Source organism: Temnothorax nylanderi, unplaced genomic scaffold (assembly GCF_030848795.1).
Source record: "Temnothorax nylanderi isolate EJ_2023f unplaced genomic scaffold, tnyl_v1.0 TNYL_tig0065_pilon, whole genome shotgun sequence".
Lineage (NCBI taxonomy): Eukaryota > Metazoa > Arthropoda > Insecta > Hymenoptera > Formicidae > Temnothorax > Temnothorax nylanderi.
This window is the reverse complement of record NW_027249127.1, coordinates 168,282-182,658: the sequence shown is the minus strand read 5'-3', so window position 1 is coordinate 182,658 and position 14,377 is coordinate 168,282. Positions and strand designations below refer to the sequence as shown.

At 40.1% G+C, this 14,377-nt stretch overlaps 2 protein-coding genes across 4 annotated transcripts in view; both read right to left on the bottom strand.

Annotated features, from left to right (window-relative positions):
• Twin (CCR4-NOT transcription complex subunit 6-like twin) overlaps nt 1–14,377 on the bottom strand; it is a 152,176-nt gene that overhangs the window by 49,508 nt on the left and 88,291 nt on the right. For 2 of the 3 annotated variants that reach the window (XM_071708169.1, XM_071708168.1), the window contains exon 2: nt 10,348–10,607. The exons of the other annotated variant lie outside the window; for it this stretch is intronic. The gene's annotated coding sequence lies outside the window, so the exon portion shown is untranslated. The remainder of the gene's footprint in view (nt 1–10,347; nt 10,608–14,377) is intronic. 3 annotated transcript variants of the gene reach the window in all.
• On the bottom strand, nt 695–7,577 carry LOC139773615 (uncharacterized). Its single transcript, XM_071708166.1, has 2 exons — nt 2,705–7,577; nt 695–1,280 (listed from the first exon to the last, which is right to left on the bottom strand). Exons 1-2 carry the CDS (start codon nt 2,760–2,762, stop codon nt 796–798), a joined length of 543 nt encoding a protein of 180 aa, XP_071564267.1. The 5' UTR covers nt 2,763–7,577; the 3' UTR covers nt 695–795.

Sequence of the window (14,377 nt, the reverse complement as noted above, 5' to 3'; positions counted from 1 at the left end):
CATTATTTTTCGCCAAAGGATGAGAACGCCGCGTTTCTGATGTCGGCATCAAGGACAAATAGTGAGATATAATGTTGATAACATACTTAAAATTAAACGTCATTTTTATGTTTATTTAATTCCTTTTTATAATTAATATTATTATTGCCCAAAATATTGAGTTTTCTCTTGAAAGAGCAGCATATACGTGTGAGAATAATTAATTATATAGATTTAATAAATAATCACTAATAATACCAAAAACAAGCTAATTTCAGTAATTATTAAACGACATATTAAAATGACTTTCTTGATACTTATATTAGTACTTGTTAAACTATAATCTTTGCAAATATAATATTATTACTTTATTTAAAGAATACAGATTAACTGTTTTTCTTTTCCTATTTAGATATACTGTAAAACAGAATGTAAATAAGCTATCATGTAACAAATATAAATGTGATTTTAACATGAAAAAAATGACGTAATAAATTAATTGAAACGATAAGTATAAATAAAATAACATCACAAAAAAATATAAAAAGTTTAAAATTATAAAAAGCCATACGAACCGTGCAAGCAAAACATTTTTATTATTATATACCTAGATTCAGAAACTGTAAAGGAACCAATCTTGCGAGAGTTTTTATTTCAGGGAATTATTTTTTTCCTAATTTTACCTCTAAAATATTTATGCAAGAAATACACACAATTACATTTTAGTAATTTATTTTAATAAAATAAAAAAAACAGTTTATTACAAAGACTTAAAAAAATAAAAATGTTAGAAATATAAAAAAATGTTTATGTATTTTATAAATAAATATTAGTATGTAGTTCATAGATTATAATTTGTTGGTCGCCACGGCCACAGCCACGTCCACGACCACGGCCACGACCACGACCACGACCACGACCAAGACCACGACCGTGACCACAATCACGATCGCGTCCGCGACCACGACCGCGACCACCATAATTATATCGGCCTCGTGACTCCTCTCGTATTTGTCTTTGTATATTCTCCAGTTGTTTATGCAGCTCCAACATGCGCGCATTTTGTGGCAGTTGCGGCTGCAGCTGCTGTTGTTGCGCCTGTTGTTGCGCCTGTTGTTGCGCCTGTTGTTGCGCCTGTTGTTGCTCCTGTTGTTGCTCCTGTTGTTGCTCCTGTTGCTGCTGTTGAGGCTCCTCATTCTCTTTAATTGCAGCAAGCCAACGTTCTTTTCTACGCTCTCTACATTTAGCGCGTGAGCGCTGTAATGCCGCTTTTCCCGGTCGTCTCCGTAAAAGTGTTATGCCTATATTGGACATAAATTATAACATATTTTAAGTCTCTTAAAAAAACCAAAAATAACGTCTAAAAATGTGATTAATGAAGTAATAAATAAACGTAAACTGATTAAGTAGAGTGTACACGAAACTTCTATAATAATTTATTTTAGGAATTTGCATAGATATAAAAAGTGCGACTAAAAGACTTTTCTTCGTATTTTGAGTTTTGTAATAAATAATATAACTGAATTAAAATGAATTAAAACTTATTGAATGAATAGATGAAGAATATAGAATATCAGTATTTTATTCTTTCAGCCGTTTTGGAAATAAATAGTCCGAAGCTTGCAATCTTAATAAATGGCCTTATTAGCCCGTGGTCAACTTTACATGTTATCAGCTCGGTTGGCGCACTGACTACTATCTGACTACTCAATTCCAAGTTTATTCAAACATCGACTTGTCATTTTCTTTATATTATTGCTTTTATTTAACTTGAAACAAGGTGTGTGACGTAGCGAACGTAAGCATAAATAATAAGAACTGCTCGCGATACAAGTTTCTAGTACTTCGATATTGATTTAGTACGACTCTTAATCACACACGCACGTGCATAATTTTATCATACTAAATACATGTGTAATATATCGTTGCCAATTACGTTGCCGTATATCAAATAATTAGTTTTTTACTGTGTGTACACTGTAAACATTTATAACGAGATATTTTTCGGGGAAATGTTAACAGAATTGTTAACAAAAACATTCAAAATATTAAAGGTAAACTTGACTTTGAGATGACTGACTGCGCCAACCGAGGCGTTACGCACAAAATTGACCACGCGTTAGTATGGCCGTCTATTAAGACGGCAACATTTTGGATAGTTTATTTCCAAAACGGAAAAGAGAGCCCAAGTTTCGTCAGCGTTGAACAACTTTAACCTTAGGTTAAACTTTTTGTTTCTTTCTAACTGTCCCTTTAGAAAGAAAAAAGTAAGTTTAACATAAAATTAAAGTTATCCGACGCTGAAAAAACCGGGTCTAATACTGAAACCTTATATTCTATCTGGCTGCATCAAATTACACTAGTTCAGCTTTGAAGAACAGACCTAAAAATTACAAAAAGTACAAAAATCAGAGAAAATATCCCTTCTGCATATTAAAAAAAAAATATTAATATTTTAACACTGATAACTTGTCAACTCTAATAGAGCCATATAAATTCATGCCAAATATATTACTTTACTTTCATCGATCAGTTAAACTCTTGTAAAAAAAAAGTAAATAAATATGAGATCAATATACAACCCAATAGAAACATAACATTAAGAATCCGAAGTAACATGTTATACACAACAAAGATGATTATTTATAATAATCAGTCATCAAAAAAGTCGAAAATATAATATTGAAACGATGCAAATATACAATTATTAATATAACATATATACCTTTATCCATCATGGAATCGTCATTCCAATCAATGGAATCAACCGTGGCCTTGGCCATGAGCAATTAGCTTTATCACCTTCGACGTGTCTTGCTCTTGCTTGCTTCTTCCTCTTCTTCTAATTTGAGCACCCGCTTCCCTGTAGGGCACGATACGGCCAGCGATCTTCGTAATAAAAGGTCGATAACGCAAGGCACAAAAGGCCGCTCTTGCTTGCTACGAATCAAATCCGTCCGCCATTAACGAAAAATTACGCCGCGACCATCGAAAGAGACAGCCTCCCCACTCTCGTACTTCGGGATGTGCTTTGTCTCACTTCCACTAACTTCTCCTAACCTGACTCTTAGGCTGCGTTCCCACTATACGCGTCGCGCGTCGCGTCTAGTGGGAACGCAGCATTACTAGAACACTACACCGACCTGTGCGGCAAGAAGTGACGCGGTAACCAATCAACGTGTCGCTTTTCCGTAAGAACCAAAAGTTTATTGGCTACTGTGTCGCTTCTTACCGCGCGGCAAGTATTTCCGCGTCCTGTGGGTAGAAACCGTAACTCGTCGGTAGATGAATGCGCCATCTATAGATAGAGCGGTGCTTTTAGCACTGTGAGCGTGAATCGGATCGCAGCCTCATAGAACCGAGTAAAAACCGTAAAAATGACACACTGTATCGCACGCGCGTGATTAAAAAAAAAATGATTTTTAACATATAACAATAATTAACATATATATAAACATACTAAACAATTTGATACAGTTAATATTTATGACATACAATAAAACAATTATAGGTAGTTATGTTGTAATTATAATTATATTATGCAACTGTAACTATTATTCCAAAGATTATTATCAAAAATGTTTTTACGCTATTTTGGAGCAACAAAAAACATTTGTTTATACACATATACATATATATATGTATATGTTATTAATTTTTTATTAACAATTTATTCTCTAGTGGTCGTTCTCGATCTTTGTTATCACAAGAACGTGATTCCCTAAAAATTTGGAGAGAATCGCTCTTTGCTGTCGACCGCTAGAGAATAAATGGTTAATAAAAAATTAATAACAATTAAAGGAAACCGCGTCCCCTCGCAAATAGAGAAGAAATGATAATTCTAAAAGGATATCCTGTTTTGTGTATTTTTGGTAATCCATAGGCCCTCGGAAGAATACCATCAGTGCATAATAATTGTTTGTATTTATGGCCTGAAATATATTTTTTATTTTTCCATCTCACAATTGTAACTCTGATTTGTCTTGTAAGCTTTTGTGTTGGATCTTTATTAATTTTTGTGTATGTGTTTGTGTCCGATAACATATCTGTGATTTTTTGTCTATAGAGTTCTTTATCCAATGCTACCGTGCTATTGCCTTTATCGGTTCGAGTAAAAATGATATTCGGATTACTATTCATAAATACTTTCGTAACTTTAACGAGGTTAGAGATTTCAGAGTACAGAGGAAGTTTAGGGGAAAAAGAAAGAAGGTTATTGAGATGACTGGAATAGAGCGGTTTCTAATGCTCAAAATCTTATCTATGTGTAAACCCCGCGTGTTACCTTCCGTGCTCTTAATAAATCTTCATTAATAAATCTTCATTAATAAATCTTCATTAATTAATTATATCTAAGAAAAGCCCAGCGGCCGATAGTAATTAACCTACGATACGTTCGTACCCCCCGAGGAACCCACATGATATTCGACCCTGTCCGCGAGACGTTTCGCTGCTAGCGCCCGCTGCTAGCTTCAGCGACATTTTTTCTGAAGAAGCGAAAAAATTTGCTTTTTTTCAAATTGACGTAGTACTGACTAAAAAATGATACAGGGTTTTATGAACGTTTTAAAGACCCTGCACGTTTTAACAACGTGCAGGGTCTCTCAGACCCCGGTGAGGTAACTGAGAGTATCCCGGCATTGGTACATTTACCTTAAACATCCTTCCGATGATCCTATGAGCGTATTAGATTGGCGCAAAAATAACGGTCGATTTTATTATGCACTTTCTCATTGTCATTGCCAAATTGGACGTTTACGCTTTCGCTTCGCCGAACCTTTCGAAAAGATAAATGAAAATCGCGGTGGTAGGGAGGTATACCGATTTATCGTTCGGTAGCCTGCCACTAACGAGACGTCCGAGATATAAATCTTCCGTACAGGACAAAAAGAGAAAAAACGCGCGAGGACTACCGTCTTCATCAAATCGCAGCTCGTCGTCCGGGTTTCTTTTCGGCAGCGGCTTAACCCGACCGCGCGCGGTCATACTTCACGATCGCTGACGGGGACGACGGACGCTAAGCTTCCGGGATATTACGAATTCATTCGCGGCTATATCTCGGACTATCAGGAGCACGCGGCGAAGATACGTCTTCCGGTGTACGGAACGATCTCGGTTTTCCTGGGTCCCCGGCCCGTAATCCGGGAAAACGGATGAAGACACTCTAGAGTTCACGGACGTGTCTTTGGGTTGTAATGCGCCCGAGGGAAGCGAGAAATATCAAGGAAGCGTTGTAAATTTTAACAAAAATTTTGACAAAATCATTTGTCGTCCACATCAAACAATTCTACAATTCTATAATGCGTTCTTAAGTAACAAAATCATCGTATAATAAAAGGAAAAAGTTTGCTTTTAACTAAGTTAAGTTAAAAGGAGAATAATATGTCCTGTAGATCTGAACGCTTGTTATAATAATATTCCTATGATTGCAAATCTAACAGAGGTACATGTTATTATAATTATACATGACAGATAATTATTACACAATATTCGTGTAATACTCGCGTTTTCGATTTTTGTTGCTAATCGCATTCAAAAATTAAATTTTTGAACAACCGCACGATCTGTGTAATTTCTTATTCCTTTCCCCCCGATGCATGCCGCAATGGTTTATTCAAGTCCTCTCGCATCTCCCTTATACGAAATCCGCTCGGTATAGCGAGCGAGTGTAACCTGAGGCGAATGGCATTCGGTGTCATATTTCAGAATAATGTTCGGGCTCTTCAGCGTGGAAGAAGGGGGCTGCCGAGCTCGTGTTATACATGGCGGCGGCATACTAATGCAGCGATCGCGCCTCAAGGCCGAAAGGGCGTCGCGCGGAATTTAAAGGTCCATTTTTGCGCAACGTCGGATATGTTGTGATACGCGTGTGAACGCGACGGTGTAACTACGGCAGCTCGACTCGCAACATTCGGTCCCCATTGTAATATACATAGTGCTACAGGGAAGCTGACAAAACGAAAGAAACTTTTATTTAATACGAAAATGCGACAAATAATTTAGATAATAATTACCTAGCTATAATAAATATTCGATAATATGACGAACGAGATGAAGGCAAAAATCACTAAAATCGCTTATAATAAATTTTTTAATTATCTTTTTTAATATTAACTTAATATCAAAGAGCTTTCTAAATGCGGCCGACAATTGCCAGGTGCATATATAACGAGCACGATGTAAAAAGAACCGAGCGCACCGCGGAGAAAACGCTCGACGCTGCGCGGATATTTTCCTCGCAAGGATACTCTCATATTTGTCTAACCGTTTCCGCGTTTCTGTGTATAACAAGTCGAGCGACATTACGCCGGGAGCGTAATTCGTATCTTCTTTCGAATAATTCGCGAACTTTTGTAACAATCCACCCGCTCTCACCGACCGACCGACCGGTTGCTTGCATTCCGCGTTCTCCCGTGCCGGAAGCGGCGACGTAATTTGCATCATCCGGAGTAGTTTTGAAAGTTTTAACGAGAGAGACAGAGCCGCTTGTATAGTTGGCGGCGGCCTCCCCCGAACTTCTGTACACTTCCGCAATTGTTACACGATTCTCTTTCGACTCCCAATGCTTCACTTAAAGTATTTCCTTTCCCCTTCTTATGTCTTTCCTCATTTCCGGAACTAAGGATATTGTTATACTTTCCTGTACTTGCACGAAAACACTCGTAGGCTCGCAATGTACGAAAGCCACGGTTGCCTCGCGATATTCCTATTGAATATACACAACAACAAAAAAACTGAAAGAAAAAATGGTCTGTTCTTCCCTCCCCCTAAAAAAAAGGAGAATATTTACCACCAAATATCTTCTAAAAATATTTTTTGCGGCAAAAAATACCGACAACGGCAAGACTGGCATTTGAAAAAATATTCGCGCAAAAATAATCTCGCTACTTTCGGCCTATCTCTCGCGTTTCGCGGCCATCGGGCGAAAATGTTTTTTTGAAAACTTACTCGCCTAGTGCTGGCAAAAGGTGACAGAGGGAGAAGACAGACAAAATATTATGCGACAAGTCGAAAAACGCCGTACTACCTCGGATCATGTAGGATCGATTCTACGTCTCCTGCTCAAGAAGATGTCTATGAAGTTTTCGCACCGCTTTAGGACGGGAAGGAATAAGCAGGTATGGCGAGAACGCGCTCGGTTAATTGAAGATTTGCTGCCGCGGGTGGTGAATGATGGGGCTATGGATGGGGTGACTTTTGTATTCCCCGGGAGCGGACATATTTTTCCTCTCTTCGAGCCTCTCCTCCGCCTTCGCTTTTACACGGCGCGTCGACTTTCCTCCGCCAGAGCTCAAAGCTTTTATTTTCTCCGTTGAGTTTTGCAGCTTTCTCTTTGTCGCTCGTATTTCTACCCACCGCCGACTATGTGAAAGCGCGTTGAACACAATCTTTCCGACAGCAATATCACGACAGGTAAAAGAAGCGAGGTAAAAAGCTTTGCCATTAATATTAGTATTTTATATAAATGAATCAAAACCGGATCTAGTGAAAGGTAATTAAAACTTAACGTGTGCGTAGGTATCAAAGAGGGGCCCTTTGGCAAGAGAATTTACAAGAATTAAATTAAATCAACACTTGTAAAATATATAAAATAATGAAACATATAAAGCTATTCTCGTCATATAGCTATATTTCCACTAATTGTAAATATTAGTTGAAGATAAAACAGAGTGCTTTATTAAAATAAAACGAATGTAAAAACGTACTATATAAAAACGTATACTATATAAAAAAAGTACCGACGAGATAGCTGAAAGATAACTATAAAATGAGAAACAGCCGCTTCGACATTCCGTAAAGATTATCGCGCCGATTCGGCTTCGTTGATTTTCTCGGTACGTATGTGTCACGAGGTTTATCGCGAAGCGCAACATCCCGCGATAAGCTTACGGACGCACGCACATTGTACATTTCTGTCACTCGTCGGACAGACGCGGTTTTTTTTCTCGACGCGCGCTTCTTGCGATGCGACGCGAGACGCGACGCATCTCGCGCGTCCGATCGATTCGCCGCGCGCGTAATTACGGACCGATCGAAATAAGTCGACAACCCGGTTGCGACAACTTGTTGCAGAGGTGGGTTTACGGTGGCCGCGGCCGCCGGATAAACACGTGGGATTTCGCAAAGAAGCGGTCTGCCTCTTAAAGCCATTACGACGATGATCGATCGATCTGCCGTATCACGCGATATCTGCATAATAACCAGCAGACGGTTCTATTAACACAGAATATAATCCATGTGTTGCTCCGTCATTCGTAAAAGAAGAATCGTGTCTCGATACCGATTGCATCGTAAACGAAATTTTTTATTATATAATTTTGTGGCGGCTCGAATATAAAACGAGCGAGAACAAACAAAGATATTTGTCGAGTGAGATGTTCCGCTTCTACCGCGTTAATAAATGACAGATTCTTCGGAGTAATTCAGACTGGATTCTCTTTTTTTCTCGCCTCTTGAATTCGTGCCTTTTGTGAATTGTAGTTTGATTATCGACACCGTCATTGTAATATAATTACTAACAGATTGACGATGTAAAAGAATACGCAATTACAGGTTGCCTCTCAGAGGATCGTAGTAAGTAACTCGTCGATCTGCCAACGTGCTCTCGCAAGTCTTGTTTCATTAACCCAATGCGCTCGCGGAGAGCCCCCACGAATAGGTGTAACATAATTAAGCGCTTTAACTCGCGATCAGGCCCCGTCGAGAGGTGTCGGTGTAAAGAAGCAAACCTCGAATTAATGTCAGTCCAGTTGATCGCCGATGATAACACATTATCTCGTTAAGCTCCGCATCGGCGATCATTAGCGTTTCTCGGCGGTGAATAGCCAGCCGGGATATCGAGATAAAAGTATCAAAGACGTCTCTCGTTCGAGACGTCGAGATTAAAGAACGGACTACAGTTCGTGCTTCAACAAAGCGTGCAATTATCAAGTCAATTAGAGTGAAACCGCAAGATATATTCGATTCAGCTTTTGCACAGAGGTTTTGCAATGAGGAGGACGTAAAACGCCTTTGCTGAAAAAAGATGATAATAGAAAAGCAATAAAAAAAAAAGAGAAACCTCTGTGTCGTTTGATAATTCTGTGCCCTGTAATATACACGTCATTCGATGATTTCGTGCTATTGATGCGTATCTCTGTTGAATACTAAGTTGATTTTACCATTACCATATCTATCGTGCGAATTATTGACGTTCAGAGAATATTAATGCTGCTCTCATGCTGTGAATTCAGAATTACGATACACACAATTTTCATCGTATTAACGACAAATAATATGCAAAAACGAAAGCGATAAATAACAAAATGTATATCGATAATCTTGATCTTAATTGTAACTTGCTCCGCTCCTCTTTATATACTGACGACGACGATGATGACGATGACGATGACGACGATGACGACGGTGATTGGCAACCGGCAGGTTTTTAGAATAAATCTGGGCCTGTCTCGCTCCATTAAATTGCTAATGATCTCAGCAGCGGGACACGATGAGAGATCTGGTCGAGAGACTTGTCCTTACGAGCAGATCAAAGGAAACTTACGCGTGTATGTCAAAGACGCGATGGCAACAATCGGTTGACTGATATCACTGATCTGACTTCATAGGTGAATATTTTGTATCATGCTTTGTATCGAGAGATGCAGTAGTGTTTCGTATAAAAGACTATATGAATAAACTTTGTTTCGATACATACCGCTTCGAAATATTTCGTAGCACTATAATGTATTCCGTTCTTAATAGATTGTAAGTCTAACAGAATTTTCAGATCGCACATTAATATATGATTAATTAGGAAATTTTTTTAGGATAAAGTTTCGAAAACGGTCCACCTCTGATTTCGATAAAACTTGTTTTCGGAACTCCATCCTTTTTTTAAATAATAATAATAATCGCGATAAATTATTTTTCTATCAAGCTAGCGTCAGATTTCTTTTCCCGAACACTTAATAATACAACAGTGGTGTATAATAATATAACAGAGGTACGTTAAATGTGTGTGTGTGTGAGGTTTCGGGTTGACGTTAATCCTAACGGATTAGGTCGATGCAAGTCCGTGTCTACGGGACGTACGGAACGCGGAAATTACGGGCAATTTCCTTGTTCGAGCAAAAGAGCGATTCTAATCGAGCGAGAAACACATTACAACCCGCAGACACTTGTGCGCGATACTATGGACTTTGATACTATTCTTGTGCATTAAGTGAAAACTGCCGAAATAATAAAATGAGACGGGCGAAACGAGATCGTAATCGAAGACCGGTAGGATCGTTGGAAAAATTCTTCTTTTTTTTCTACCTGCAACGACGCGGGATGAGAAGCTCTTATTTATGATAAAGTGTATAACAAAAGTGTTGACGTACTTACTACAAGCGCCAATGTAGTAGTGGCCGCAATCAGAGATAATCAGTATTTAACGAGTTTCTACGTGGAATTTTCTTCCCCACTTTGCGCATTAATTACAGCGTAGAACGTATGTTGCTTAGTTAACGTAATGCATAATGAAATTAGTAGGAATAAGTAGTAATAACGTAACAACATTATATGTCTCACGAGTGTTCCTGCCCTGAGTGCTGTCGCAAAAAGATCCATTCTCCAAGTCGAGAAGTTTCTCAATGGCTTCTTACCTGCAACAGAAATCAAATGCGTTGTTAATTACGAATAAAGAGGAAATATGCGAATTAATTTCGCGATGTCTTATTTAACTCCTGATCGACTCGGCGAGCCTTTAATAATGCAATTAAGATTAAGGTCGCGAATTTTTTAAAACACTCTGTACGCAATAATCCCGAAAAATAGCGTGTCTTCTAACCTGATTTTCGGTTCGGTTAATTTTACTTAAATTCGGAGACGAATTCGTGACAAGATCTCCAAAAGACATTCACTTCGGGATCCCGTCAGATCAAAGGTAATCTTTCTTCTTATCAGGGACGAGTAGCAGTTATTAGATCACGAAGTTTCACCGCGATTGCTGATTCGAGATCGTTTGCGCGACGGCGATTTCCTACGGAATTTAAGCGGCGGTAGATAAAATCCCGGGCTGGAACAAAGTACGACGGGGAGGTTGCCTTTGAGCCCCCGGGGTTGGCTGCTGAGATAACGGCCCAACATACGACACAGTACGTTTCTCTCTTCAGCCACGAAATGCATACGCCGGCGAGCAAAAACGTTCGCGATGAAAATCGCGGAAATGTAGTTTGGCATAGAAAGACTGTCTGAGAGATAGAAAAGAGGGATCGCGGATAGGAGTGTATGTATAGTAATATCAAATTACCTTATTATATGTTAACAGAGATAAGTACATTTAAAAGAAAGAGAGAGAGAGAGAGAGAGAGATAAAAGCACATTTGATAAAACTTTCTAAGCATGAGCAACTTGAATATGAAATAGGACAATAAAAAGTTACGAACAAATAAAATATAAAATATATTAAAAATTATGAAATAGTACGTTAATAAAAATATAAGCGCGCGCTTCTTGCTTTTCAATGCACATTATAATGATTAATATGTTATTTATAGAAAATCAATACATGTATCATCGTTACTGTACCATTTGCGTTCATTTTGACGCTATAACGTGACTATATTCATAAAACGAAAATTTCGCAAAAGCAAGAAGAAAGAAGACGCGGGGCTTGTTATCTTGTTATGCGTCTACGAGCCAAATAGAAAACTTTCAGGGATAAAATCTAAAGTGAAATGATAAGAAAGATTCGACGTTTTTCCGGCATCCGCGACATAAAAAAGCTTGACGAGCTACGATTGGACGAGGCTAAGAAGATCACCATTTATTCCGGTCGACAATAGGAAGAGCGCCGGGCTCCCGGCAGTCCCTCTTGCAAGAGGGAAGAATCGATGTATCGACTGTGCTACGGCGAATATTTGCATAAGAAACGGAGCTTCAAAAGCCAAGTTTCAACTTCCTTCTTCCTGGCGAATCGACGAGCGATTTTCCCCAGACATTAATGGCACGACGCCAGGTCGCGGCCTATAGATAATCGATACTGCCTATCATGTTGTGCTCTTGGCGTCGTGCGCAAAAAAAAAAGAAATAAAATAAAAAGAGAGAGGACAGCATCCCCGATGTGCCGGGAATAGGAAGAGCCATTCCCTCGCTCACCCTCCTACCTTTCCCGCCCCCCATCAGGGGAAAATAGAGAGTGGAAAAAAGGAAGAGGGCAGGATCTGGACTACGTCGATTTTTCCAACAACAGCAATAGGAGGAGGCGTGCGGGTATCCCGCTGCCGTTCGCAAGCGGCGTATCCAATAATTCACGTGGCAGCGCACGACCGCCGCTCGCTTTGTCGTCTCGCGGGTGCGATTTATGGCCCGCGTCGGCCCGGCGTTTTGTAAGGTAAAGTCGCCTCTTTCGGGCGCAAAAGGCCGGGGCGTTGCGTTTGGTAAACGCGAGCCCGCACATGTGACTGACGCAGCGTTCGGGAGCGCGGAACCGCGCGGCGAACCGTGGCGCAAACACGTGTCGACGAGAATTGTACAGCGCTCGCTTCTTCGTATACCTAGTTACGCGAAGAGGAAGATCTAAAATTTGTTCACATGCCGTAAAAAAAGAAGAAAAAATGTTTTACACGCTAAATTTTGGCATCAACAAGTTGAGATTATAACGGGCAGCATTGTGCTATTTTAGCGCGAGTACGGGGCGCCGAATTTTATCGCCCGCTGCAAAACGGATGTAAAGAATTGGGCAGATCTATCCCCGGCGGATTTTAACGTGAAAAAACGACTGGCCGGACTATCAGATAAACTCGGCCGAGTTTAGCAGGCTGGGCATATCTCATTGTTCTAATCTCGGACATCTGACCGCATCTACGTTTCGACCGCCCCATCTCTGGGTTATGCGCCGGGCATTACGTTAAGGACGTCGTTCCGACGGCGATCTACGTCCCCGCTTTAATATCTTATTACCGCGGATGAAGAGCCTCAATTCCCGGGGAATAATTTCCCCACCTCGCTCACGCGCGCGCGCGCGTGCTAACGTGTGTGTGCGTGTGCGGCGCTTAGGATCGGCATTATGGCGTAAATTGTGCGGCTTTCTACGGAACGGTGGATACCCAACGCGGAGATAATTTCCGTCCGCTTATCGCCGGGCTAGTCTCATCTTTATTTCATGAACTACGCGCAAGAGAGATATACATGTACATACTTATTTTAATTTATTTATTCCAGCCGGTTCATCTTAATTCATTTTTATTTTCGGATTACATTATAAAATAAAGTAGCGCGGTAATGTTGAAACGTAGCCAGAGATATTATACACAATATTCCTCGGAGATACTCGAGATATGAGAAATGATAATCTGAATTATGAACTGCGAAAGTGATTTGAGATGTAAACTACCAACCATGACTTCAACGAAATACCCTGGGAAAGAAATTTACGGCAAATGCACGTGGCATTGCATTAATATCTCTCAGTAACAAAACGGAATAACGAGCGAGACGCGCAAGAGGATCTTTTTAACTTTTAATTAATACTTCCTCCAACCATCCTCGTCGTCGTCGTCGTCGTCGTCGTCGTCGTTGTCGTTGTCGTTGTTGTTGTCGTCGCATCATCGTCGACGACATCGTCGTCGCCATCGTCTCGACGCGAAGTTTTAGCAAACAAAATTCATCTTTCAAAAGGATGGCAGGGATATGCTTGGCTGCAACGAGCAGTGGTCGTTAGCTTGATATAATTTCTAGCAGCAGCAGCAGCGCAGCAGCAGTATAGCAGTAGCGCGGCGGTTCCGAGATAGCTCGTTTCGTTCGGGTAAAGGGAAGCTTTGAAAACAGATCAAAGTAACCGCGTTACGCTGCGCGCGGCTATTTACTTCAAGAGCGAGACCGGAGATCAATTACAGAAACGTTTCCAATGGGGGTTTCCCGATTAAATCCGCCACGGCTACGGACGCCGCGCCGCACCGCTTGCTAGGTTCTGAATTACACTCGGAACATCCGTAAAACGACGAGCGCGATTCTCTCGCCCCGATCATTTCACGCCGGATAATAAATTGAATACGTACCGCGGGTCGAAACTTCGGACGCGAGGATAAGCGCGGATTAACGTCGGACTCGTTACTCGTCGGCTGCTCGTCCACCCAAGTGACCCAAGATTAATTCCGCGTCGCGCAGCTACGCGCGACTGATTATGTCGAAATATGTCAAATGCGTGTAATTCCGCACAATTTCTTCCTGACGACGTGTTTCGTTAAGGGAGTGTTCTGATTTGAAAGCTCGTAAAAAAAGGTATTTTTCAGAAATTTTTTGTGGGAAAACGAAAAAGCGAATAATACTATAAACTTTGCATGTTTTTTTAAGCTTATTTGAAGAATATATTTTTATTTTTTTAGTAACAAAAATGCTCTTCTCTTTTATGTTATATGATCGTTATTTAAAA

What these genes read in the sequence shown, in the direction of transcription:
- LOC139773615 (XM_071708166.1), bottom strand. Translation starts at nt 2,762, where the DNA reads ATGGCCAAGGCCACGGTTGATTCCATTGATTGGAATGACGATTCCATG. An exon ending in CGATTCCATGATGGATAAAG is followed by an intron (nt 1,281 to 2,704) that starts GTATATATGTTA and finishes TGTCCAATATAG; the next exon opens with GCATAACACTTTTACGGAGA.